This window comes from Centroberyx gerrardi, chromosome 13, assembly GCF_048128805.1.
Source record: "Centroberyx gerrardi isolate f3 chromosome 13, fCenGer3.hap1.cur.20231027, whole genome shotgun sequence".
In the NCBI taxonomy this organism is placed as follows: Eukaryota; Metazoa; Chordata; class Actinopteri; order Beryciformes; family Berycidae; genus Centroberyx; species Centroberyx gerrardi.
In genome coordinates, this window is record NC_136009.1 from 6,153,302 (window position 1) to 6,179,038 (window position 25,737).

Genomic DNA, 25,737 nt, shown 5'->3' on the forward strand with positions numbered 1-25,737 from the left:
CTCTCCCTGTCAGCTTGCTTCTCTGCAGAAAGGAGTCATTAGTTAAATCATATCACCTTCCCTGCTGTATGTATCTCTTTACAGCATTGAATAATGGAAGGAGTATTACATAGGATGGCCTACTGGTTACAGGGGCCGCCTTTGTAGCTTGTAACATATTACATACTAGAACCATCACTTATACAACAATACGCTTTGTCATTAAATGCACGTTTATTTGCTGTCTTAGTTGTCACAAAGGAGTTAGCTGTATTTATTGCCATACATCACTGTGTTACAGCAGCAACTGCAAACAAATCAAAGAAAGAACCTATATGTATGTTTTTGCAGCGTGAGTTTCACCTTTTTGGCACACATTAGAAGTCTGTCCATCTGATTGTCCTCCATGATAGCATTCTGTTTTGCAATGCAGATGTTCACAAAATTTGGAACAGCATAATAATCCAGGTAAAAACTCCAAACGTTTGATGCATAAGACCAGAGGTGGAAGAATTATTGTTACTTTGCTGATATTTTATGTAAGTAGAAGTCAAAGTACTACTTAAGAAAATCAACTTAAGTAAAAAGTAAAAAGTATCTTATTTAAAATGTACTCTAGTAAAAGTTATTGAGGTACTTTTTAGAATAGAGAACGTTGTAAGCTGTGATCGTTTCCTTCCTTTTCATTGGAAAATTTGTAAATGACAAAGTAAAGCCAGATGACTCTTCTCACTGTGAATGGCTCCGCAATTTGTCATTTTATGAGTCCAGTTTCTGATGCATATGGAGAGCCACAAAATTTTACTGTGTAATGGATGTGATTTAAAATGGATAAGATTTAAAATGTAAAAGTAAAAGTACATACAATTTTACTCTGTAATGGATGTGATTTAAAATGTAAAAGTGAAAGTACACAAAATGTTACTCTAATGGATAGCAATGGAAAAGCAAAAGTACAATACTTAATAAAAACGTACTTCAGTTAAATTACTGACTTAAAATAGTCAAAAAAGTACAAGTACAAAAACACGCTCCACAATTACAGTAACTGGAGTAAATGAAATTAGTTTCTTCCACCCTTGCATAAGACCAATTGAACTAACATAACACAATCTAAATCAGCCTCGTCTCCACTGACAACTGAAATTATCAAGTGATAAATTAAGTAAATAAATGCCATTAACACAATTTTGCATTATGGATAAACACTGATGGCTGTATGCCCCGTCTTCTACTTCATTTTCTTCTTCTTCTTTTATTTTATGGTAGTTGCCAAACAAGTAATTATGTGCTTGAATGTGACCCGCTCGTCTCGAAGGTGGAGAGGACAGACTGAACACCATCTCCTGCAACATCAGTAATTACTGTTTTTTTTTTGGCAGCATCTATCTCCGTCTTTATTCTCTGTCGTTCCTGTGACCATTTGTTGCAATAAATCTGGGGAATCTTGCTTCACCCGGACAAATAACTTGATCGTCTCTCCTCTTTTACGGCCTGAGCGTACTGCACCGCCTTCTCTTTTCTCACTTTAGAAAGCTCTCTCTCCTTGATCTTTCACACGTTTCACTTTTCGCACATCTTCCGCATTGTGTATAATACTGTATTTTCTCCCTTTCCCACTCCCTGACCTTTTTTTCAATTTCTGCTTTTTTGTAAATTAGTTCCCCAGAGTTTCCCTAGTATTGAATAGGTGTGGTGGGTCACCCTGCCTTAAAGAGCTGCTAACACTAAAATAATTTCATTAGTCTGGGTTTCAGTGGAGAGTTTTAGTGTCCAATGATGGTCAACATGCTGTTTCAGAGGCTTTTCCACCCTGATAAGAATGAAATTCTGGGGGAAACACTGAATATAAGATATTGAATATTGGCACAAAATATTGGGTGGGGGGCAACTTCAGTCAAAAAACATCATATGAGTCTTCCTTGTAATAATCCTTTGGTGCGGAGGTTTAGAGTGAAGTGAAAAGCACAACACCCAAGCCATACCAACGTTCCCAATCTTCTGTTGTTCAGAGACTCCACTTTTTGTTATTTTCACCGACTCAACGTCTCCAATTTCATCCCATACCGACTGTCCTAATTCACTCCAATTCCAGAAATCAATGGCCCAAAATCACTACAGTACATGCCAACTCTCTTCCCTTTACTCCCCATAGCTATATGCTATGTGTGCAATGGCACTCTTTGTCTTTGGTCGGTGCAGAACACAAAGTACGGAATGAGAAACACGACAAAAAACAAAAAAAAGTCCAAATAAATGCATTTCAAAACGAGATTCCTAACTTTTCACAATTTCTAATATGACAAAATGACCAAAAAGTTGTTTTAAATGAATTTTTTGAACACAGCAGTTCCGTGACAAATACCCCCAAATCAAAGGTCACTCTCATTTGGATGCGGCAAAACAGAACAATTACTTTGGCGCTATCACACGCATCAAAAAGCATTAGTTTTAGCTTAGCGTTTCGCGCGGCGAGTCGCAGGACGCCGGCCATTAGTTCTGGACTGATTAAACATGAGCCGATGTAGACTGATGTGTTGTCGGAGCGTCTCCACGGTGACTGAGCACGGGGGATAGGGTAGCCAACGGGAAAAGAAGAAGAAGAAGAAGAAGAGGATGCGGTGCATCATTTACTTTTCTCCTCGCTTCGCTCTCTAAGAGTTAACGGCGAGAGTGCCGGCTGACTATCTGGCTAATGATGATAGATGGAGTTAATTAAAAGGTTTTAGCACAGCGCTGATTGCACCTGCAGCTCTCCGGCTCTTGGTTTTGCTGAACCAGAGGGAATATAGTGGTTTTTTTAAAGTCCAACCCCCCCCCCCCCCCCCCCCCCCACTCCAAAAAAATAAAACTCTCTACCTATGCAGAAATTTTCCCTTGGATGTTCTTCCTGGCAGCGTGTTGGAAAATAACACCTGGATATTATTAGCTGTCAGTTAGAGAGAGAGCAACAGACGGCTCTCGGGTAAACGTGTTTACCAACGCTTCGCACCGTTTCGGCGGCGGAGAGTGGGAATTCTGTACAAATGCATGGGAATTTCTTCTTCTGGAGCGGAGGAGTGGGTGAAAATGAAAATGAAATTATCCGCCGTAATGTGATGTTGTCTTTCTGGCCAAGAATAAACACTTGAATGTTCTTGTGTCCTTTTCTTTTAATGGCATTGGCAAAGAGAGAGAGAGAGAGGGAGAGAGAGAGAATGGAGAAAACAGAATGACAGTGACAGAGAGACAAAAAGCAGAATGAGACAAAGAAAAAATAGTGGGAATAGAGAGAGAGAGAGAGAGAACGGAGAAAACAGAATGACAGTGAGAGAGAGAGACAAAAAGCAGAATGAGACAAACAAAAAAATTGTGGGAATAAAGACAAACAGAGAGAGAGAGAGAGAGAGAGAGTCATCTTTCGTACACTGTACAAAACAACAAAAAAAATAGTGGGATAACAAAGAGAAACTGATCGAAAGAGAGTAGACAGAGAAGAGAAAGAGCCAGAGTGACACAAAAAGAGAGAGGGAGAGAGAGAGAGATCGGGTCATCTTCCGTACACTGTACTCTAAGCTCCTCGGCTCACCGCCCCATTGTATACCGTGAGCCCATTTGTCCCGAGCCTCACATGGTGATGAGAGAGGTTTGCGGTGTTGAAACTGAACAGACCTGAAACTTTATAATGAGCAGTTTCACCTGAGTCAGGTACAATCTCACCTCTTAATAAGAAGTGACCCAAATACTATTTCTGGCTCCACACAAAAAAGGGGAGGTGGGTGTGTGTGTGTGTGGGGGTGGGGGGTGGGTGGGGGGGGTGCAACCTTCAAGTCCTGCCATGGAAATTCTGCTTAACTCCTCACAACCGGCCCTCCATGGAAATGTGCCTCGATCCATGAGAGAAGGGTGATATTTTCAAACTGTTTTCTCCACCTGGTTTTTTCACCTACTTATTAAACCGGGGGGAGTTCAGGTTCTCGCAGCGGCGGAGGACAGGATATAAATAAGTATAAGAGAAATAGAGAGAAATGAGGATAATATAGCGCGTAATTAACCACAACCGAACAAACCGGGAAACAAAAGCAGTCGTTTTTCAGCTTTATTTTTAGAGAGCGAGTTTGTTTTTTTTGGCCGAACCTATAATTATCGTGTTAGTTCGGCTGAGGCAGGATTTTGAGCGCTTCATAAGACTTGACAGGCTGTGTCGTCGGGCAAAATCAGCACACAGCAAAAAAAAAAAGGTTATTACTCCGAAATTCTCCGCCACTGCAGTAGGTTCCTCTTACTTTTCCGCGAATCCGTTCTCTTGTCCCGGGACCCGAGTTCATTAAAACCCACTCGCGTCACTTGGGAGCCCGCTTGAAACGCGACCCTCCACCCAGACCGGAGGGTGGAAGTCGGTCCGTGATTTTTAATGATGTCTGGGTTCGCTCCCACCAGAGCCATTATGCATCTCCCGCCATGAATTAAACTGGAGGCTCACTGCGAGGGGGCCCCGAAATGCCGTTCCCCAAAATGAACTGTGACATCAAGAGGGAGCAAAGGATTTTATGGAGACCAAAGATATGATTTCAGTCCTATTTTTCTGGTTTTAAGTGTATATTTCTGAGCAGGGAAGTCAAAGCAATTTTAATGTGTGGTAATGTCCAATTTGCATGGTGTGTCCTAAATCTGTACAAGGCATCACCTGCCTACTTGCGCGGCTGGCGTATCTAGGCTGAGCGTCTGTGTCAGCTATTTTTAAAATTTTGTCAAGCTTCGGCTGAGTCTTGTTGGCTTAAGATGTCAAAGACACTGCAGCGTATACTATAAATGTCCGGTGACGTTGCCGAGATTTGACATCGTTTCAGATTGGAGGCAGAATCGGAAAAGCCGTTCATGTGCATTTATTTGGTAACGTATTGTTGCATCAGATCGCTGCATATTAATGATCGCTGTGGGGGGAATCGGGTTGTCACAGAAGCTGAGAGTAAGATATAGATAAGAATGAGACACATGCAGAGTAATAATTACAATGATGAAACATATTGAAAGTAACACATCACATAAATAAAAGTACAGCATCATGGTTGACAGATTTACAGGTTGAAGTGGGATGTCCAAGTGTGCATCGCCTGCTGTTCACATTATTGGTGTACAGACAGGAACAAATACACAGAAATGTGTCCAGATGTATAAATATGGACTGCAAGCTATTCACATAATCAGATTTACAGATGGAGGTAACATATGTCTTGTAAAATATATCCAGAAATAAGTGCAGGAATGTAAATGTGCATTGTTAGCATTTACAAATGAATGCAGCATACATGCAGGGATGCTTGCAGAAATGCATGTACCGTCTCATATACAATGATATGTATAGGTCATGTGCATGTACACAGAACCGAATTATGCAAGCACGGCAGATGGAAGTAGCATATGTGCACAAATACGGTAACATATGCACATAATTCCCCCCGAGTGTGCAGATGTGCATTGTTAGCTATCTCTTTGTAAACCAAAAATTGATACCAATATATGTACAGGAATATCTACCTGTCATGTGCATGGACACAGATCAGGAAGAATCTCAAGGAAAAGTAAATACACAACAACCTGCATCCATCTATTTTCCACTAGTGCTGCTCTGTCCACTGTGGACTGAAAGGTTTCACCATAGAAGAAAATAAGTATACTAACAATACAAATAACTAGCAATGCTGCAACAAAAGCAGTGTCTCTCAAGCAACCGTTACCTTTCTTATGATGGCGGAGAAGGCATTTTTCTAAACAATTCCTCACTGCAACATGTGGGACTTCATCTGTAGATTCATACAGAAACCATAGACATTCTGTTGATTCAATGTATTTAATGTTAGGCTCCCAAAATCAAGTTTATTTCGGCGTTAACGGTATTTTAACAGACACTTTCTGAACACATTTTGCAGAGGAGGAAGTAAAAAAAAAACAATTTAACCCCGAGTCATTTTAATTTTGCATGACGCGCTCTGAATCTGCTCGCCGACCTACCTGCCTTTCTGCACGGCTGGCTCTACTGTATCTAGGTTGAGTGTTTGTGCCATATGATACTGTAGCTATTAGTAACATACTGGCAAATCAAGGGGCTGAACGCCTCACTTTCCCTGTTAAATTTCCCTCAGCTATTTTGAGAGCCGTGGCGCAGCCCATCTCCCCATGTGCGAGTGTGTGACGGTGTGTGTGTGTGTGTGTGTGTGTGTGTGTGTGCACTGCGCGCGGAGGTTGATGTGCCCTATTTCCCTCCGAAACTGAAAAACTAGGTTTTTGGGCTTATTAATATTTGTATCCACTCCTCTCATCCCGAAAGAGAGACAGAGGAGGTCTATCACTTCAGCGCGAGGCGGCCCCTCTCTGAATTAAAATGAATTTGTTTGAAAAGAACAGGGTAAAAAGTTTCAATTTGATTGTTTCTCGGGCTGAATAATTGTTCGGAAAGAGAACGAGATTGAATATCTCGGGTGTCTTTGACGTAAAAAAGCGCCCTGCCAATGTTAATTTGTTGAGATACGGTCTGTCTGTCTCCGCGCGCTGCTGCCACGACTTTCCAGTAATGCATTTCTGAGATGGCGCCGCTATATAGACAATGGCATTATTCATAAAGCGTACTGCAAGAGCAAAATTACTTATTGATGCGCATAGGTATCCCCAAATCAGATAGGTAGAGAGCTTCTAAGAGCGCATTTCTGAACTCTGCTAGTTCTGGTAATAGAATGAATGTATAGATTGTGCACTCTTTGATGAATAGATAGGGACTTTTAGAGAGGAAAGACACTTAGCAATTAGCAGCAGTTTCCTTTTCCCAGGTATCTCTTTTGTGCAGCAATAGTATTAACAATCAAGTGGTTAAATACTCACTGGAATATATGTGATGAGCAGCTCTCAGCTTCTTTGTCTAATCCCTCGTTCTCACCGTCTGTGTGTCACTCTGGCTCTTTTCTCTACTCTGTGTCTGCTCTCTATCAGTTTCTCTGTATTCCCGCTCTTTTTTTCCAACCCGTTCTCATTCCCAACTCGTCCTATGTTGACTCTTTCTCAAATCCCTTGGCGTCGCTATAACGACGCTAAAGGTACCCTTCTGCGTCTGTATAGGACGCACCGGGTGTTCCATAGACTCCTCGCGGCAGTATGGGATGCCTAAAGCTTTCTCTCCTGGACCACGGAACACACAGTCTGGCGTACAATTTCTGCCCAAATAAGGCATTCCGCTTTGATGCATTTCTTTGCTTGAGCTTTTTGGTGCTAATATTGATTAAAAAAAAAAAAAAGGTTAGTATGGTTGTAGATCAATTTCGAGGCCAAATGAAAAAAAAAAATCGCTTGCATTTACCATTTGATGTCACCTGCTAGATAAATAAATAAATTTGGCTCATAACCTATATAACAAGTTATTTCAGTGGCATCTCAATAAACTCCATAAAATATAGCACTTTATCGTTACATCTACTTTACAATAAGCACAATTTAAATAGAAGAACGCAGTCGGGAGTTAACGTTTCTAAACGTTGCATAATCCATTTCGTCATTGAACATACCTCTTTCTGCCCATGAAACTGAGCTGATGAAATCGCGGCAAATAGCACCAACAAAAGCATATTTTTGTAATTCTTTTGATTATAACATCAACCTGTTGGTTCAGATTGTATTGCATCTTTCTAATATTGAGCAGTTTGCCAGTAAACAGCAAACTACAGTTTGCACTGTTTGGCACTTCCTATGAGCACTTCACAATAAAAGCCCTGCTCCGTGGGTTATGTTGTTTTGTTGTTGTTTCTCCCATAGTTGACGTTGTAAACATGGAATTGACATTGTTATGTATTTGAGGGTGGAAAAAAACAAATATTTTGTCAGATTTCAGCCACCTTAATGGGAAGCAGGAGAATTTCAGAAAATATTGCATTTCAACCCAACTCAGTGCTGCCTGCCATCAGTAACCCCACTCCCATTAAAGTGCAGCTCAATAGCTTTCTAGAGAAGTTGACCCCATGTGTCTAGCCCCTTGTGTTGCTGCATAATAAGCCTTCAAAAGTAGCCTGGGGTCAGAGTTCAAAGGGCAATATTGCAGTACAGGAACCACCCATGTTCTTCATATTGACATATGTTAAGGTCAAGGTCAAGGCCTTTCCAAAAATGTCTTTAATTTTGTCCTATGACAAAGTTACATTTTCACCTCTGTCCCGCCCCAGCCTCTTTCAGGCGTAGTTTCTGAGACCCTTTGAGACTCCAGCCTGGATAAAATCAAGTGAGCTTCTTAAAATAATATCCCAACTTCTTGGTAACAACTTGCTTCCTAGCTGTCCATCGTGTCCGATGATGACACTTGCTCCAGGGGAGGGGTGGGGGGGTGGGAGGGGTATCAGCGCCGTTGGCGCTGGTGCCACTTCATGTGGCTGTGGAGGCCGATGCGTGAGCCACACACTCGACCACAGGTGGGGCATGAGAGCCCAGATGTTGGGGTAATACCAGCAGCCCGCTGGTGTCGTTGGGCACGTCTCTCGGTCCTCCTCTGTTGGATGCTGTCGTGTAGTTGTTCTGTCCCTCTGGCACAGGTGACCTGCCAGGCCGTCCTATCAAGAGCCAGAGGTTCTAGGTGGTTGGGGTTTATGTTGCAGCGCTTCAGGAGGTCTTTGCTGTAGTCCTTGTAACGCCTCTTTTGTCCGCCAGCTGCCCGTTTTGCAGCACTGAGTTGGCCATAGAGGACTTGGCGGGGCAGACGGTGGTCAGGCATGTGGATAGCATGCCCTATCCAGCGGAGATGACGTTTAGCCAGTGCTGCTGCCATGCAGATGGTGTTGGTCATGGAGTAATACAACCATACTAACCTTTTTTTTTTTTTAAATTAATATTAGCACCAAAGAGCTAAGCAAAGAAATGCATCAAAGCGGAATGCCTTATTTGGGCAGAAATTGTACGCCAGACTGTGTGTTCCGTGGTCCAGGAGAGAAAGCTTTAGGCGTCCCATACTGCCGCGAGAGGCTTTACCATGGAGTCTATGGAACACCCGGTGCGTCCTATACAGACGCAGAAGGGTACCTTTAGCGTCGTTATAGCGACGCCAAGGGATTTGACAAAGAGTCAACATAGGACGAGTTGGGAATGAGAACAGGTTGTTTTTTCTGTTTGTCTCATTCTGCTTTTTGTCTCTCTATCACTGTCATTCTGTATTTTCTCTCTCTCTCTCTCTCTGAGTCACTTAAACATACCCTGTCAGAAAACCTGAACTGCCTATCAGAAAATGAAATAGAAAAAATTCAGCCGAGGGCCAAAAGCAAAACAGAGAGATGTCCCTTTTTTCCCTATTGTAATAGGGACATTTCATCCAAATGAGATCAGGCATTGTTGGGGACACCAATGGATCTGAGTATTTTCCCCAGCTCATTCCCTCAACCACTTGAATAGAGACAGAGCTTCGGTATTGGAATTCAAAACAAATCTTGCTAAATTATGAGAGAGCAGGAGCCGCAGCATCTAAACGCCCGGTTATATTTTCTACTGTATTGCCTCGGAGGTATCTTGCCGCAGGAGAGCGACGAAATCAGACGAGTAAATTGTTTGTGTTTTTTTCCAGCTGGGATGAAATAATTGAATCAGTGCGTGTTTATACACAGATCTGGTGGCACTTATTATCGCAGCGAGCCATCGACAATGTCCCGGTGTGATGTCATTTCGCCAACTCGCACGCACACATGTGGCCCAATTACGAGCCAATTCCACTGCACTAGTATGGGGTGGAGATGCAATCTGTCATCTCCTTAACAAAGTGAGAAATATTAATAGGAAAGAGGAAGTAAAAGATGAGCGTCAGGCCGAGTTCATAGCAAGAGACCTGGGCTGCAACATTGCAAAGGACATTAAGAAATCGAATATGAAAAAAAAAAAGAGAACAGTGAGATTGAGAATATGAGTCACCACCGCTCCAGTTTTCCTACCAATATCACTCAAGAGAAATAAAACAAAGATTAAATGATAAAACACAGAAAGGAGAAATGTATTACTTTTAATCTGACATGTTTAGGATATGTTAAAAGCAACATATGCTAGCTCCAATGTAATATTAAAGTGATAAACCAAGTTTCTGGGACATCGGCCCGTTGGTCAACTTACCTGTTCAGTGATAAGAACATTCTGTAGACGACAAAATCATCCATGTGTCCCCAGTAGATCTTTTGCAGTGTTCCATGCTAACACTTTAGCATACACTATGTTAAGTGATAGTAGGCGACTAGCATTATCCAAAGTAATTAAAAAGTTGTTAGTTGTTGGCTTTTATTATATGGTCTGTAGATTCATAAATTTTAAATATTAAATATTATTCACTCAATAAAACTGATGTAGCCAGGTTTGTTTTTGGAACTATTTCAGGTGAGCAATAAGGTATTGATCCACTGTGTAGTGATTCTTGCACTGTGTAGTGATTCATGCAATATGTAGTGATTCATGCACTATGCAGTGATTCACTTCTTGTGGAAACAGGGAAAGTAGTACATGGTAGTTTAAAGCGGTATGTTGTTTTTATATCATATTTCTTTTGTACCAATTGTACCAATCTCCTACACAAAACTGCCAGACTTGACCACAAATCATATAAGATAGGGTTAGGGTTAGGGTTATAAGATAGGGTTACCATTCAGCTTTAGAGCTGCTACAAGTTCTCATTTTCTCACTTTTGACATAATGCTAGTCGCCTACTATCACTCAACATATTGTATGCTGAAGTGTTAGCATGGAGCACCTGAACCAATGATATACCGGGGGTATCTATCTATCTATTTTGGTGTTTATGTTCTCATCGCTTAACAGCTAAATTGACCAACAGGCCAATCTCCCAAAAACTTGGTGTATTCCTAAATTACAGCGACATGTGTGAATGATAAAATGTATTATATTTTAAAACAATAGAGAACAGCGAACAGAACAGACGGCTGTTTTCTGAAGAGGTACAATAAGCACATTCAGCATGCGATATTGATTGAACATTTCTTAACTCGTGTTGTGTACCACACTATTACATATTTCACAGTAAAAGAAAAACACCAGCGCAACTCCTTCCCGCAGTGAAGCGTTCTTGTACATCTGTCTTGTTTTGTATGAAGTGCCTTGAAGTGCAGCAGAAACTGTATTTCCAACTGTGCCATTTAGTTTGCCATTGACAGCTGACATTGTCTCACACGTCCCACCCAATGTTTCATGACCCAGAGTACCAAGCCCAACCACTGACAATGCATCAGAAGCTGTCATCTGTCAAAAAAACCCATGGACATCAATGGCAAAGTCAAGCCACTTTATCCTGAAAAGTTGCTGAAGGACACTCATGACTTGCTAGTAGCCTTATTTTTGGCTTCCCCATTGCTTTGTGGCCAAGTGGCTTCAAACTATAACCCATTACGTACTGTACATCAGATTCCGAGTGTCCGTTCCCATGCAGGCCTTTGCTCCCCAGCTCCAGTGGACCAAAACTGTACCAGCAAACGCCCCCCGCGGCGTACCAGAAGCCCCAGAAAGCCTGCGCCGTGGCAGTGTGCTTGTGCCTCCATTAGTTTGCCAGTTCCCAGTGTGCTAAACATTAGGCGCGGTGCCAAAGAACACAATGTGGTAGAACTAACCGGTTCTTAGCACAACCTGGCCACCGTCTGCTCTTATCCATATGGTCAATTTGTCTTCTGCTCTCGCAGTGGAAGTGAAAGCACACACACACACAAACACACACACACTTGTTTCATTAGTTCTGTAACCTCTTTTTTGATAAACGTTGCTACCCTCCTATTTCTTCTTTCACCCAATCCCTCTGTTCTTTTGTTCTCACTGGTTTCTCTCTCTCTCTCTTGGCATCTCGTCTCTCCCTCGCTTTCTTTCTAACTTTCCTAGCTTTCTCTCTCCCTCCATCATCCCTCTCTCTCTCCCTCTATCATTCCTCTCTCTCTCTCTCCCCCCATCATTCCTCTCTCTCTCTCTCTCTCTCTCTTTCCCTCCATCATTCCTCTCTCTCTCTATCTCTCTCTCTCTCTCTCAGGTATTATTTGGACACACACACAGGCCCTTCGGTTGCCCCTGCGTCCGCTGTTTGGAAACCCTGTCGTCTGCTGTTTCACAATCAGCTGCTAAGTAAGCCTTTTGGCTCTGTCTATATCTCCACGATGGAGCCTTTAGTTTATTCCGCCCAGGGAGATTTTGTCCGCGAATCGGGAGAGGGAAGGATCAGCCACAACAAAGCAACATAATGCGGGGAAATCACGATTTCAGCAATAAGTTATCGGCCCACACAAAAAAGGGAGATGTGGAGAGTGAAAGCCACTTTGGTTGCTTCACATAAAAAGAGATGATTATTATCTATAAGCATTCTCAAGTTCAGCTCAGGAAAGATCTAAATGTGTCCCTGAATAATTGTGTAGAAATCAGTATCAATATTTTGTTAACTTTGGCACACTTATGCAACAACATGTAACAATGGACGTCACATAAATCTCAAGGTATTTGCTATTTGCTGGATCATGAGTCATCCAGACTCAAAAGACAGCAGAGCGCAAACCTGTCAACTGTGCTTGTATAACGCTACTGAAATAGCATAAGCTGCCACAGACTATGGCAACAATGTGAAACACTCAATTGAGGCTTGTCAGGGGTATTTCTGAGAACGGTTGCCAACGGTTACGAGGGTCACGCTACCATGTTGGAAGAGTGACAACTAAACTAAAGATACTGCAGTAGCTTGGTGGAAGTTCAAATAAATTCTAATTTGGAGAGTGTTTTTAGGAGTTTATTGCTTTTTGCAGTATAGTTAACTACAGCAACTCCCAACAATTTTTTGGCTATAAAAAATGAATAAGTCTGATATTACAATGGCCTTTTTTGTTCTTTAAATTTACATACAACAGAAAGTTCCAGGTCCATGCGGTAGTAATGAATATTACATACAAAATAGTTATCATTCCCTGTTTTTATTCCTATGACAAACAGATTGTATTATTTGGACTCATTATAAATACAGTGAACATTCCATATACTTTATTTCAAATTAAATACAATTTTGTTAACATCCTAATCCTAATCAATCATGTAATTTTGTATTACATGACATTACAATGTAGATATGATAATTTTTCCAAAGTAGCCGGAACTACTTTTCTTAGCAACTTTAGTGAACAAAACTATATTTCCCTTGAGGATAGCTTTGCTGCAGTTCCACTTTGTCCAATGTAAACTAATGGGCAGCTTATAAAGCTAGACTTTCAAAATAGCTTCCCCAACACTGCATGTAATTCACGGGGAATGAGAACGTATAGGAATGATTATTGTAATCATAGGCTCTGCTCTCACCACTATTATCTCTCCTCCTGCTGTGTAGACAGTTCTACAATAAAATACTAAATCAACAACAAAAGTCTTCTCATATTGGGCTCCCTGGGACTAAATCTTACACACACACACACACACACACACACACACTACATATTTCCCATCCCAGGATGTTATTTGTGCCCTATTGAGGGGAGAGTAAATTAGATCACATTTGCGACGGCAGAAAGGTCTGACTCAAACCGAATGGCTGTCGCTCACTAATCGAATTCCAACTCCAGAGATCTGATGGGTTGCCAGATCGTTCTTTGAACTGATCAGTTTCTTATCCTCTGTGTGTGTGTGTGTGTGTGTGTGTGTGTGTGTGTTGTTAGAGAAAGAGAGAGACAGGGAGAGAGAGGGTGATAGGGAAAAAGCTAGATTGTGTGTTGGTGCGGTTATCAGAGTAAGTGTGTGAGGGAGAGAGAGAGAGAGAGAGAGAGAGAGGAGGGGGAGGAAGAGGGGAAGAGAGTTTTATGCGGAAAACATCTTTTCATGATGAAAAAAGAGGAAAATATTGCCTGGATTTCCATCCCATCAGTGTTGTATCTTGCCTAATCTTCTCTGACGGAAAGTACTTTTTGATGTTTTATTGTCTTGGTAGCTCCAAGTTCTCCCTCTCTCTCTTTCTCTCTTTCTCTCTCTCTCTCTGTCACACACACAGTAGGGGCCTGGAGGTGCAAATGTGCATTGGGTCTTCTGAAATTGATGTGTGTGTGTGTGTGTGTGTGTGTGTGTGTGTGTGTGTGTGTGTGTGTGTGTGTGTGTGTGTGTGTGTGTGTGTGTGTGTGTGCACTGAATGTGCTCAGTGGGACTCAGTAAGTAAGAGTGCCAGTCTCGCACTTGTACCTCATGGGAGCTACACATCAAAACTCCAACACCCCCAATACATTTTCAATGGAGTCCATGTGAAATATCTAAAGTAAAAAAAAAAAAAAGAAAAGGTTGTTTTCTGCAGCTAAAATAAGCTTTTTAAATGTCATTTAGTTTACTGTTGAAAATATGCCACACACACTGGATTCTACATACTTCATGATGTCATGAAATATTAAATAACTATACTGCATTTAATTCACATAATTCACTAAGGCATGGTTCAAGGAACTTGGGTTCAGGCTTATGCACCATGCACAGTTTGAGTTCTCTTCTAAATGTGTCACACCATAACATGTAGAATGACATGTATGAATGATTGAAAAGTGTTTGGTTTATTGTGCATATTTTATAATATATGCATATGTATGTTGTATGCATGACTGTACTCATGTGTGAATGGATGTTGGAATAACTGATTATAGTATATGATATGTATATTGTATGTAAGACCCAATGCATTTGGCATGTTTCCAACAGCAAACTACTTCAAATTCTCATTTTGCGTTTCTCCAGAAGACAGTTTTCTCAGATAATCTTTAAGTTTTGTGTTATTTTGCAGTTCCGGTGGGCATTTGTATCAAAATGACTAAATACACAAGACGTAATTAACTATTATTAAGTGGCAATACAATGTTAGGTATTTGTAATGTACATGGTTTTGTATCATTTACATTTTGTTAGAATCTCAGAAGAATGCTGTTATCCTTCATGTACGTACATTATAATTTTTTGTCTTCTTAAATATTAATTCCTGCTTCCTTATTTTCTGATTTCAAATTGGATGCTGACTGAATGGAAAGGCACGCAGATTCACACACACACACTTGCTGTCTCTCACTTATTACTCCCTCAGGAGCAGCAATTCATTACACTACTGATTACTCATTACTTCATTACTTCTCCTGTGAGAGATCAGAGAAATCAAGCGTGGATTTTCAATGTTCTTGTCATCCTTTTGGCTTGATAAAATCAAAGTAGTGAGAATACTTCCGCTCAGAGATAGTCAACTTTTCTGCCGTTACTCATGTAAACTCGTTCAGTGTGAGAAGATGATGACAAAATATGCTGAAAACAAAACTGGGAATGAGGGTGGGATCTAGTTTTTCAGTAATCCAACTTCAATCTGATATTATAACAGATAATATCAAATGTAGCAATTTCTTTTTATTGTGGCTGCAGTATTATTACTGAAACTGAAATAGTAATTTGTTGTAACACTAGTTAGGTAAAAGTAATAGCTTAGTGTTGGGTGTCTCATTTTCTCTATGTTGCTCAAACACACACTCTTCTATCTGCACCGCATGGCTCAATACCAACTTCAACGTCTGTATGCCCCAGGTACTCGACTATCCTTAGCCTGCTGTCATGCAACAAAGGAGTCCAAAGAAAAAAAATCACTAACTATTCACTATCTAAATTCGCTGTTTGGAATTTTCAGCGAAATGGAAAATGACGACTATCAAGCACACTATCCTTAACAGAAGGGAATGTGTGCCACCATTGAGGGCTCATTTGTTCAGCGTAAGAATTGAAATAGCTTGACTCTCCAAAGCTGCACAATAGTGTCCCTGCTTCTCAAAATCAGACAATCCACTGCTTCTCCTCTTCTTCTCTGCTTTGTTGAGGCTGGCATTGCACTGTATTAGGTATTATAGTGTGTGATATTAGATAAAGATTAAATATTAATGATTCCCGTGGGGAAAATGGGTCATTGCTGCAGCAAATAGTAACAGGATACAGCAAAGGAAAAACAGAGTAAATAAAAATATAAACCACTGGCAATTTCAACACTAGAACATGTTAAGTAGAATGTTTGAATGAAAAGTGTGGGAAGATTAGGGGGTGCAACATAACAGCAGTAGAACTTACTGAGACTAAGAGAGAATGAATGCACAATATAAACAATATAAAAATATACAAAAATAAGAAATATGTGCACTTTGAAATAAATGGATAATACATGGATAATTACAAAAATAAATGGATAATTACAAAATAATTTAATATATATGTGAAATATAATTCATGAGAGAGATATGGGAATATGTAGTAAACAGATATGTGACTTTACGGCAAATATACATGATGGGCAAAATGTGTGTCATATTCATATTGACGAAGGCCATACACATGTACAGAGTGTGTCTATGCATGTAGATGTGCATTGTAAAAAACTGTACTCCTTGTCAATATATTCACTTGCAGAAGATATACAGTATATGTACATAGAAAATAGAGATTAGGATGTGTGCTTTGCTTGCTGTCCCCTTGTCAGAAACTCTGAAAAAAAACAATGCTCTGAAATAACAATGCGCAAAACACGTGCATTATTGTCATGTGCATTATTGTCATGTGCAATACACAGTGTAGAGGGACAGGAAGGACAATGTCTCTGCCTTTGTCAATTTCATTCAAATCAGTACAAAGATACTGTTTTTCTTGCTCTCTCAGTTGCATTCTGTATGTCTGTCTCTCTCTCACGATATTGCAACGTTTCTGTCTGTCTCTGTCTATTCATCTCCCTCTCTCTGTCTCTCTGTCTCTCTCTCTCTCTCTCTCTCTCTCTCTGTGTGTTTGAACCCAGTTGGTGCTTAAGACCACTGGTAATGTGCACAGCAGTTGGCGGCTCTTTCATTTTATTCCTTTATGAAACAGATGGGTTAACATATCAAAAGGCCTGCAAAGACCCTCTGTGTATGGGTGTGTGTGTGTGGTGGTGATGGTGGTGGTGGGGAGAGGGGTGTGGGGACGAGGTGGGGTCGTACCACATTTGCTGAGTTATTTATGTCCGTTGGTGGGAGATGTGTCGGTCAGCTAACACACACACACACACACACACACACACACACACGTGTGCGCGCAGTGTGCCTGCCGGGCAAGTCCTTCCTACTGCGCTGGCTGTTGCTCCCTGACTGTTTCCATCACAGAGCCACAGGCCTGTTTCTGCCCCGCTGCTCTGTACAAGCTCTCTGTGTCTGTGATGGTGTGGACTACTGTAGTAGGACTAGCACAGTCCAACCCCCACCCACCCTCCACCCCCCGACCCCCCCACTCCGCCCCCATTCCTGCATCTGTCCTGCCTCTATCCTCCATTAGCACCGCAGTGGCCAATCTTTCTCAAGTGTAGCAAAGTACAAGTGAATATTGGCCAAAACCCCTGTCTGTCTCAAATAACTGGTTGCCAGATGTGTATTTGTGATATCAGATGGCTGAAAAGAGAAAAGAGTGTGATCTTTTTTTTTTTTACCACCACAGCATGGCCGCCACAGTGCTGTGGGCTTCAAGAGCCAAATTCAGCCAGGGCAACTGGAAGTGGGACACTTCTCTCCTCTACACAGGACTTTGAGGTGATACACACCCTCTGGTGGCCATATTGGACGTCTTCAGCTCTTGGGCAACTCTGTGAACAGCTGAATGTGTTTCCGAACATACAACTTGTTTGTCTCAACAGAATGCAATATACATGGTTCATTTCAATGCTGTTTTTGACTGGGAACTGATCGTTTTGCCAATGATAAGCTAATGTCAGCTTGTTAGTTAGCAAACCATAGTATCTGTATACGACCCTGCTGACCCTGTTGTTTTGCTGCCGCTGTCACTGCTAGTGTACAAGCTGGGAGAAAGCACGCCATTGTTGTTAAGGGAACACTTTGAGTAGGATGCATTGGCTGACAAATCCAAGTGCTTTGTTGTAGTGGGTAGTGGGGTATGTGGCATTCTAATGAAAAGAAGTGCATTTACGAAGCGTACACACAGGAGGAGGACAGGTGGAGGGACAGAAAGCAGCAGCCAATGCCAACATAAAACATGAAAATGTTACATGAGTGACAGGACTTGAATGACAATTACTTGCTACTTATTCAGTCAAATGAAGGTAAAGGTGTCTTATCTCCACTCTATAGACTGAGCATCCCAACATACAGCAAGGTAGAATCTGTTGTACTGGTTGCTAAGTAACTGAGTCAGTTTTTATATGGCTTGCAGCATTCTGAGCAGTGCATACTGTATGTTTTGACATGTAAAAGGTCTGAGACTGCGGGCACATTCGACTACTGCAAATTGAAATGAGTGTCAGTAAGTTTCACATCTACATGGCATCAGAAGATAGGGGCTTACTGCAGAAACAATAGAGAATCTTGCATGTGTTGCATGGCCAGTGTCAATGTATATAGAGACTTCGAATTTCACAGTGATTCTTCATGCAGGACATGGAAGCATTATGGTGCGAATCACAATAAAGACGTACAGGGGAAAATAGCATGAATAGATTCAAGCAATTCTTTATTCATTGAAGACTGCAGGGATTTGCACCCTACAGTATGCTCAGCATTTAGTCTTGTTAGCCTATGCTAATGTTTATTAGCAGCCTGAGCCCGAGAATGTGGGAATCACAGCGGTGTCTCCTGCTTTGTGCAAGCTAAAACCTGTTTATAATTACAATTATTACAATGTCGTTTGCGCCTAATATAGTATAGTACAGGGTAGTAAAACGGCCAGAATTTCCATATTCACACTGCCTGGATGCAAGATTAAGTCAGCATTAGAAAAAAAAAGTCTGGAAAAGGCGACATACGGCAACCATCTGAAACGCGATGACTCATGACTTGCCATTGGAGAGAGAAACACAGAGAGAGAGCATTATAAAGTTAAAACAGGAGAGATACAAAGCCGCAGCTCTATGACACAGATGGAAATGGCACCCTGTTAAATCTGATGAGTCACAAGCCCCCGTAGGAGACAGAGAGAGATGCTAAGAGATTCCTCGGTGAATAAAATATCTCTAGCTAATTTAAAATACGGCTAGAAATTAAGCAGCAGTTTTATTTCAATACCAAGAACGACACAATTTGCCAAAACCTATAAAATCTGAAAAGCCTTCTGGAGCGAGAGAAACAGAAATCAGTAAAAGTATGCCAAGTTGCCTTCTCAGTGACTGTTGAAAGTGTCCTGCAGCATAAAAAAAAGGAGAGCCGTGCCACGATCTGCCCCACTTATGTCATGGAAACTTCACCTGTCATCTCGCGCTGCACTTCCCCTTCATCTGTCACGGATGCTGTCGTTTCTGTTTGACTCAAGCTGAGACGGAGAAAGAGAGCGAAAGACGGAGGCAGACAACGGAGGGGAGAAAAAGTGAATGGGACGGGGAACGTGAGATCGAGAAGAAAGAGGACGACAGGAAAATGCTGTCATTTTTTATTTGCGCAAGGAGACGCCTCAAGTTTGAAAGAGTGAGGGGAGAAGACAGAAAGAGAGAGAGAGAGAGAGGACAGGATAGAGATGGGGGGTGGCGGTAGCCTAAAGGTTAGAGAAGAGGGCTGGTTCCAATCTGTAAACTTAAAAAGGAAACAACTATGGTGGAAGTGCCCTTGAGCAAGGAAGTTGAAGTGATGTTGAACTTTAGTGCCTTGGGTTGTGTAGCTTCCTGGACATGATCGGCCAAAATCTGTTGCTCCGGTAGAGGAGACTGGAGAATTGCTTTTTTTCTCTCTCCGTTCACTGCCATTGTATGACGAAACAGATTTCTAAATCACGCAAACAAAGCAGATTCTGACAATATCTAAAAAAACTAGTCATGTTGCTGAATTGTGGTTACGTGAATCGCTTTCTTTATGTTTATTAGTGAAGTATTACACAATTTCAATCAGGAAGACTACCTAAATCATTAATTCATGCTTTACCTTTACCCAATCAGAGTTGGGGAACGATTTCCCTCTTTCCAGAGAACCAATCAGAGTTAGCCGTCACTGAGCCAATCGTCTAAGTGACGGGAGTATAAACACGTCACCTACTATGCTATTGTGCTACTCACAGAACTATGCTGACATCCAAATTCCTACATCCGTCCCGAATGTACTCCTAACTTCACGAATGGGAGGAGTTCCTCCATGGATCTTACGCCAAAGTTTCCATCATGTTTCGCTTCTGAATAAAGGTTTTCATTTGAGCATTCAACCTAGTCTCTCCTGATCGAAAACCTTTCAGTTTGAACAGGTGTAACACCGAAATCCGGTCGGTGGAAACGTATGCCGATGGAGCGAAGAAAATAATACCTTTACCAATAATTGTAAATAGGTAAAAAAAAGTGAGAGACTCATATTTAATATATTTGCAGAATCTGCTTTGCCAAATTCCTGTTGCCCACTTTTTTTCGCCTATTTACAATTATGAAACCGCAATTGTCCAATCTCACGGAGCACTGGAGCAACAGATAACAGAGAATCGACGATTTGGGGGTTTTACCATAGCCAGGAAGCTACACAACCCAAGGTACTACCAAAGTTCAACAGCACTTTAACCCCATGCTGATCCAGTGGAGCTGCTCTTTGGCTAACAGCAGAAAACTGTGTTGTACTGGGCAGGTCCCAGGTGTGAATGTGTGTAACTGTATGGATGTGAAGCAGGGCATCACTGGAGAGGACCGTAGCATGCTCAGTCGACTTAAAAAAAGATTGCAAGTGAGAGAGAGAGAGAGAAAGTGAGGCACGGGCCAGGATGATTTATTTCAAAGCGGTGCATATGTGTTCTTCACAGCTGTATAGCTTTTGAAACATGCTCGCAGTCAACTCCCATTACTGTCCAAGCTAGACAAAAACATCTAGTAATAAGGACATGTAATTTTCTAGCGAGTCTACATTTGTGACATTACAAACAGCTGTGACAACTTTCAAGGCGACCAGCTGAGAGAACCTATTTTTAAATTTAGTGCATAGAGAGAGGGACGGACAGGAAACGAAGGGCCAAAGTAAAAAAAAATACATATATATATATCTATTCCAAGTTGAGGAAATGAAAATTCAAATTGCAGCCTTAGCAGATACAGTGTATATCCATCACACTGGGTATTAAATTTGGAATGATGATAATGGTGATAGGGGCCAACATGAACTCTGGTCCTGGCAGGACTCTACTGCATCATTATAGACCACACATCTAACACCCGCTGGACTCTGCTAATACGCATGGTAGTCAGCGCCCGCCAGAAAAAAAAACCTCTTATCTCGGCAGACATTGTCTGATTTGTAAAAAAGAAAAAATTAAGAAACACCTTTGATATCCCATTAAAAATATAAATATTAAACATAAAAAATAAAAGTACAATTTGTCTGTATAGTGTAGACATGACATCAACTGGCAAAGAGAGAACAATAGTCCACAAAGATAATATCAATGAAAATCAAACATTAAATAAATCTTTTAGGACTACACCAAGTTTTGAGGAGATTGTCCCCTTACTCAACTTACCTGTGAAGTGATGAGATTATAGACACCAAAATCTTCCATGTGTGTAAAAATAGCATACTGTTGTGAACTACCAGGGACTACTTTCCCTGTCTCCACTGGAAGTGAAGGTGGTGGGCAATGTGAGACTATGTACAGCTAAAGATCTCACAGCGGATGAATACGTGGTTGTTCACATGAAATAGTTCCAAAAATAAACGTGGCTACATCAGCTATTTTGAGTTAATGATATGTCATTTTTAAAATGTATTTTTCTATATGCTAAAATGTTAGCATGGGGAACCGGATGTGATCTACCAGGGGCACATGGATGATTTTGGTGTCTATGTTCTCATCGCTTAAAAGATAAGTTCCCCAAAATCTTGGTGTATTCTTTTATCGAGGTGAAGGTGGAGGGGGGAGGTGTAGGCCCTGAGGACTGATGTGAGATATGATGGAGCAGTGCAATGGAGTGTTTTGCAGGGCTGATTATCAATACGCCTTCTGGTGCGTTCTTATGTCCTCTATGACGCATTGTACGTAATTATCTAACCACCGAAGCACGATTCCAAACCAAAAGAACGACAGGACGGAGGACGGATCCATCTCAAACTGCAAGGAAGCTTCTCTGTGCTCACTTTCACCAGAAGAACGTTCTCTCCAAGACAATTTAGGAAGAACTTTCTCCACAAGGACACAAGTATCGACTTGGCGTTCTTGGATTCGATAATCAGCCTAGGTGATGAGGAGGATTTCAAAGGTGATTCTGTGTGACTGATTAACACATTGTAAAAGTAGAAACGCAACCATTTAATTTCCTCAACTGCTTAAAAGGTGATGCTTGAGAAGATGCAGTTTCTCTTGGGTGTTGATGATATTGTGGGGCTCCCTGTGTCTCAGTCAGTTAGTATGCTTGCCATATACTGTACCACGTATTGCACAGGTTAAAATCCCAATGAATGTCCTGTTAAGGACATAGAAAGCACTACTAGAGTACTATTATTTCTTAAATTACTGTTACTAATTCTTATTAAATCATTATTCTGCTTTGAATTATGTGTTATGTAACTATGTTGTCTCTTATTCAAAACGGTGAGGTACAAATCATCCCGCTCTTTTGTTCTTGTCTGCCCTTGCACAACTGTCAACTAAATGTGAAATTGTATGATGAAAAGAGTTTCACAGAGGAGCTTGATCTATTGATCCTTCTTCATTTATGACAGGATTTTAGAGATATTGCAGCTTTTAAAGGGGGATTCCACTGGGAATAACTTTTGAGTGGTTGTTATTCTGCAAAAGTTGACATTTTCCTAAAATTTCCCAAGATTTGTGTCTGTTGTTTTATGAGTTTGAAGTTACGAGCTGTCAAGGAAAATGTAATGCTGTAACATATTTGAATTGCATCGCCTGAGATGGTTGAGAGTTGATGACATGTGTCTGTGCCTATATTAAACATCTATTATCCTTTTTTATATTTCAAGATGTTTAATATAGGTATGGGAAAATGACATTGATCTTGTAGAGCTCATAACTCATAGAAACGCAGAAGAAAAGCTTGGGAAATAGTAGAAAAATGTCTGCTTTCACAGAATCACAACCTATCAATTTCTGTGGTATTACCCTTTAAAACCTCAGCATCTGCATCTTTTAAAGTGCTGAGGGCGGTGTAAGTGACTTGACTTGAGAGGCCAGCACCCATCGATCAGTGAGACCAGGCACTGACAGCCGCACTCTGAACTATTCTGTAGCATATAACATGTTTTGCTCCATAACAATCACAGACACACCAAGGTATCTGCAGGCTTCAGAAAGCCACATGAAAGACTTTTTAAGACCTTAGAATAAAACCTTAGAATAAGGCATATTTTAAGACTTTTTACGGCCTAGAATAAGGCACTTGGAAATGAATGCTTCAGATGTTCAATTACATTTTACAAAAACAAAACTTTTTCTGCATATTGTATTAACCTTAATAAGACATCTAATAACTATTTAAGACATTTTATTACTTTAATGTAGATAATTTAAGCACACAAACTTTCACCTGTAAAACCTCTCACCTGTAAATCTTGTATCTGGTAGAAAATCCCTGCTGGAACCTCTCTCTGAACTCGGTGTACTCCGGAGAGCGGTGGAAAGGCCCCTTTTCTGACAGCAGCCAGTCCAGCTGCCCTCCGCTCTGCCTCGCGCTGAACCCCCACGACGAAGAGGAGGATGAGGAGGAGGACGAGGAAGAGGAGGAGGAGGAGGACGGCGGGGAGCCGGGGAGTGCCTTCCCTCCTTGTCCCCCGCCACCGCCCACTAGTTCAGCTCGGGTGGGCCACGGCAGCCACAGCAACGCCCACGGCAACCATAGGAGCATTAAGGAGGGCGCCAACCATCTAGCAAGGGGGGCGGAGCCATGGGAGCACCTCTCTCTTCTCATTGGCCAAGGAGTCGCCATGGTCCCGGTGGTGATGTACTAGGGCACCTGGGACCGGCATTTCTTCTGACAGTCACCTCCCACTGGCCTGGAGGTGAACAACGAGACAGAGAGAAACATTTGGTTAGCCTTACTTTTAATAAAAACAGTGATACAGTCGGAGGTTGCTGCGGAACACGTATTGACCTTATTCACAGAGCGGCCATTTTGAACACTCAGGGTGGGAAACTCTACCTGGAAGAGCAAGTCCAGCTCAGCTCTGTGCTACTGTTGTGTACCAAGATGCACATCATACAAGCATTTATCATTTCACAGATTCCCCACTGAAAAACATATTAGAAACAATTGGATCTTATGAATCCGGAGGGATATAGGTTCACATTTTAATATATTTGGCCCATTATCGCTAACTACCAGAGTCTAGCCTAGGTAGCTAGCTAGTAGCTTACCAATTTCCCTGCTAAATTCAAGCAGTTGTTGTGGTTGTTCTTCCCGAGAATGCTAGCTAATTTGGTAACTGCTTGGTCTATCTGAAGTCCTCACTTATGTGTTGAAGTAGTGCTACTTTTATATACAGTATATGACAATCTTCCAAGTAGAGTTTACTACCCCCAAAATGGCCGCCGTGTGAATAAGGTCAATACTGTGTAAAGGAATTCACATATTTTCTGAATTCGTAATTTTACTATAATTGAGAGCTGACACTGCCTTCCACATCCCTGCAGTATCTCTCAATATGGAATTGATCGTACCGGTATGATCATTGTGAAGAACTCTCCATAGTCAGGATGCAAGTGCAGGTAGACTTTAATAACAGCTGAATCAGGCTTGGTACAAAGTGTTAACCAAATCAAAACTTCACAAACGTAAATGAGAATGGATAAGAGAATTGAGGTACAGCAACACACAAGAACCTAGTGCAATGCTACCCAATGCTACCCCTTGGGTGCAATGCTACCCAAGGAAACAAAGGGGAAATGTAAAGGGGCTCAATCAGTCCTTGATGATGAGGTGTGGATGATTAGTAGACCGGTGAAGCTGAGTGCTGATAGGTTGTAGTAGGAGGCAGTGGAGATGACCATTGATCTCATGTCTGCTCTGAATGTGTACATATATGCTCTTTAAGTCATTCTCTGCATGTTATAGATATATTATTAGACTTTTTTTTTAACTAACCCTAACCCAATCATGAATCAGGGGTACACTTTTTATTCCTCAAAACAAATGATGCTGCCATAATGTTGGTGCATTTTGTTTATGAGGGCACAGTACTGTAAACAAACATGTAGCTGGTATGAGAGAAGTGCAGACACCTTTTAGTGAATCGCTCTCCCAAGCAGCCTGCATATCACCCTGCAAGATTCCATTTAAACATCTGGGAAGTGCACTTTCAACATGTGTATTCTTTGGACGACACAGCAAAATGTGCATATCTTTCAGGTGCTCTCAAGAGTGCACTTTTCACATTGGCTCCTGCACTCAAATCAAAGCTCTAACAAAAGTTCATGAATCAAACATAAGAGGTTTCTTACTATCATCGGAGCACTCGAAATTTGCAATGATTGCTTGGTTGGCTTCATAAAGTGTGGCCATTGACCCTGGGACCAAGCCAACCCACTGCAAAATGTCCTTGTAAAATGTCAAATATATATAGCCATCAAAAGGAAGGTGATCACAGCTATATAAGTTTTCAACGTGGCAAGGGTCAAAATTGAAATCACTTTATTAAAACAGTTTCCGAGTGATGGAAGATCACTTTTGAGGTGCACTCGAAAGCTGTAACAACCTTGTGCCACCTTGAGTGGAGAATGTGCAAAGTGGCACCATAGATCAGCGTCTAGGGCTTTCAGTTTCTTCCGCCTCTTGATGGCTTGTGTGTTTGGACTGGAATGTCATCACCCTCCTCCGCACAG

The 25,737-nt window shown here is 41.4% G+C and overlaps 1 protein-coding gene across 1 annotated transcript in view; it reads right to left on the reverse strand.

Annotated features, from left to right (window-relative positions):
* brinp2 (bone morphogenetic protein/retinoic acid inducible neural-specific 2) overlaps nt 1-23,845 on the reverse strand; it is a 99,444-nt gene extending 75,599 nt beyond the window's left edge. The window contains exon 1 of the mRNA XM_071907024.2: nt 23,463-23,845. Coding sequence (XP_071763125.1) covers nt 23,463-23,845 — 383 coding nt within the window. The remainder of the gene's footprint in view (nt 1-23,462) is intronic.
* Between the last annotated feature and the right edge of the window lie 1,892 nt (nt 23,846-25,737).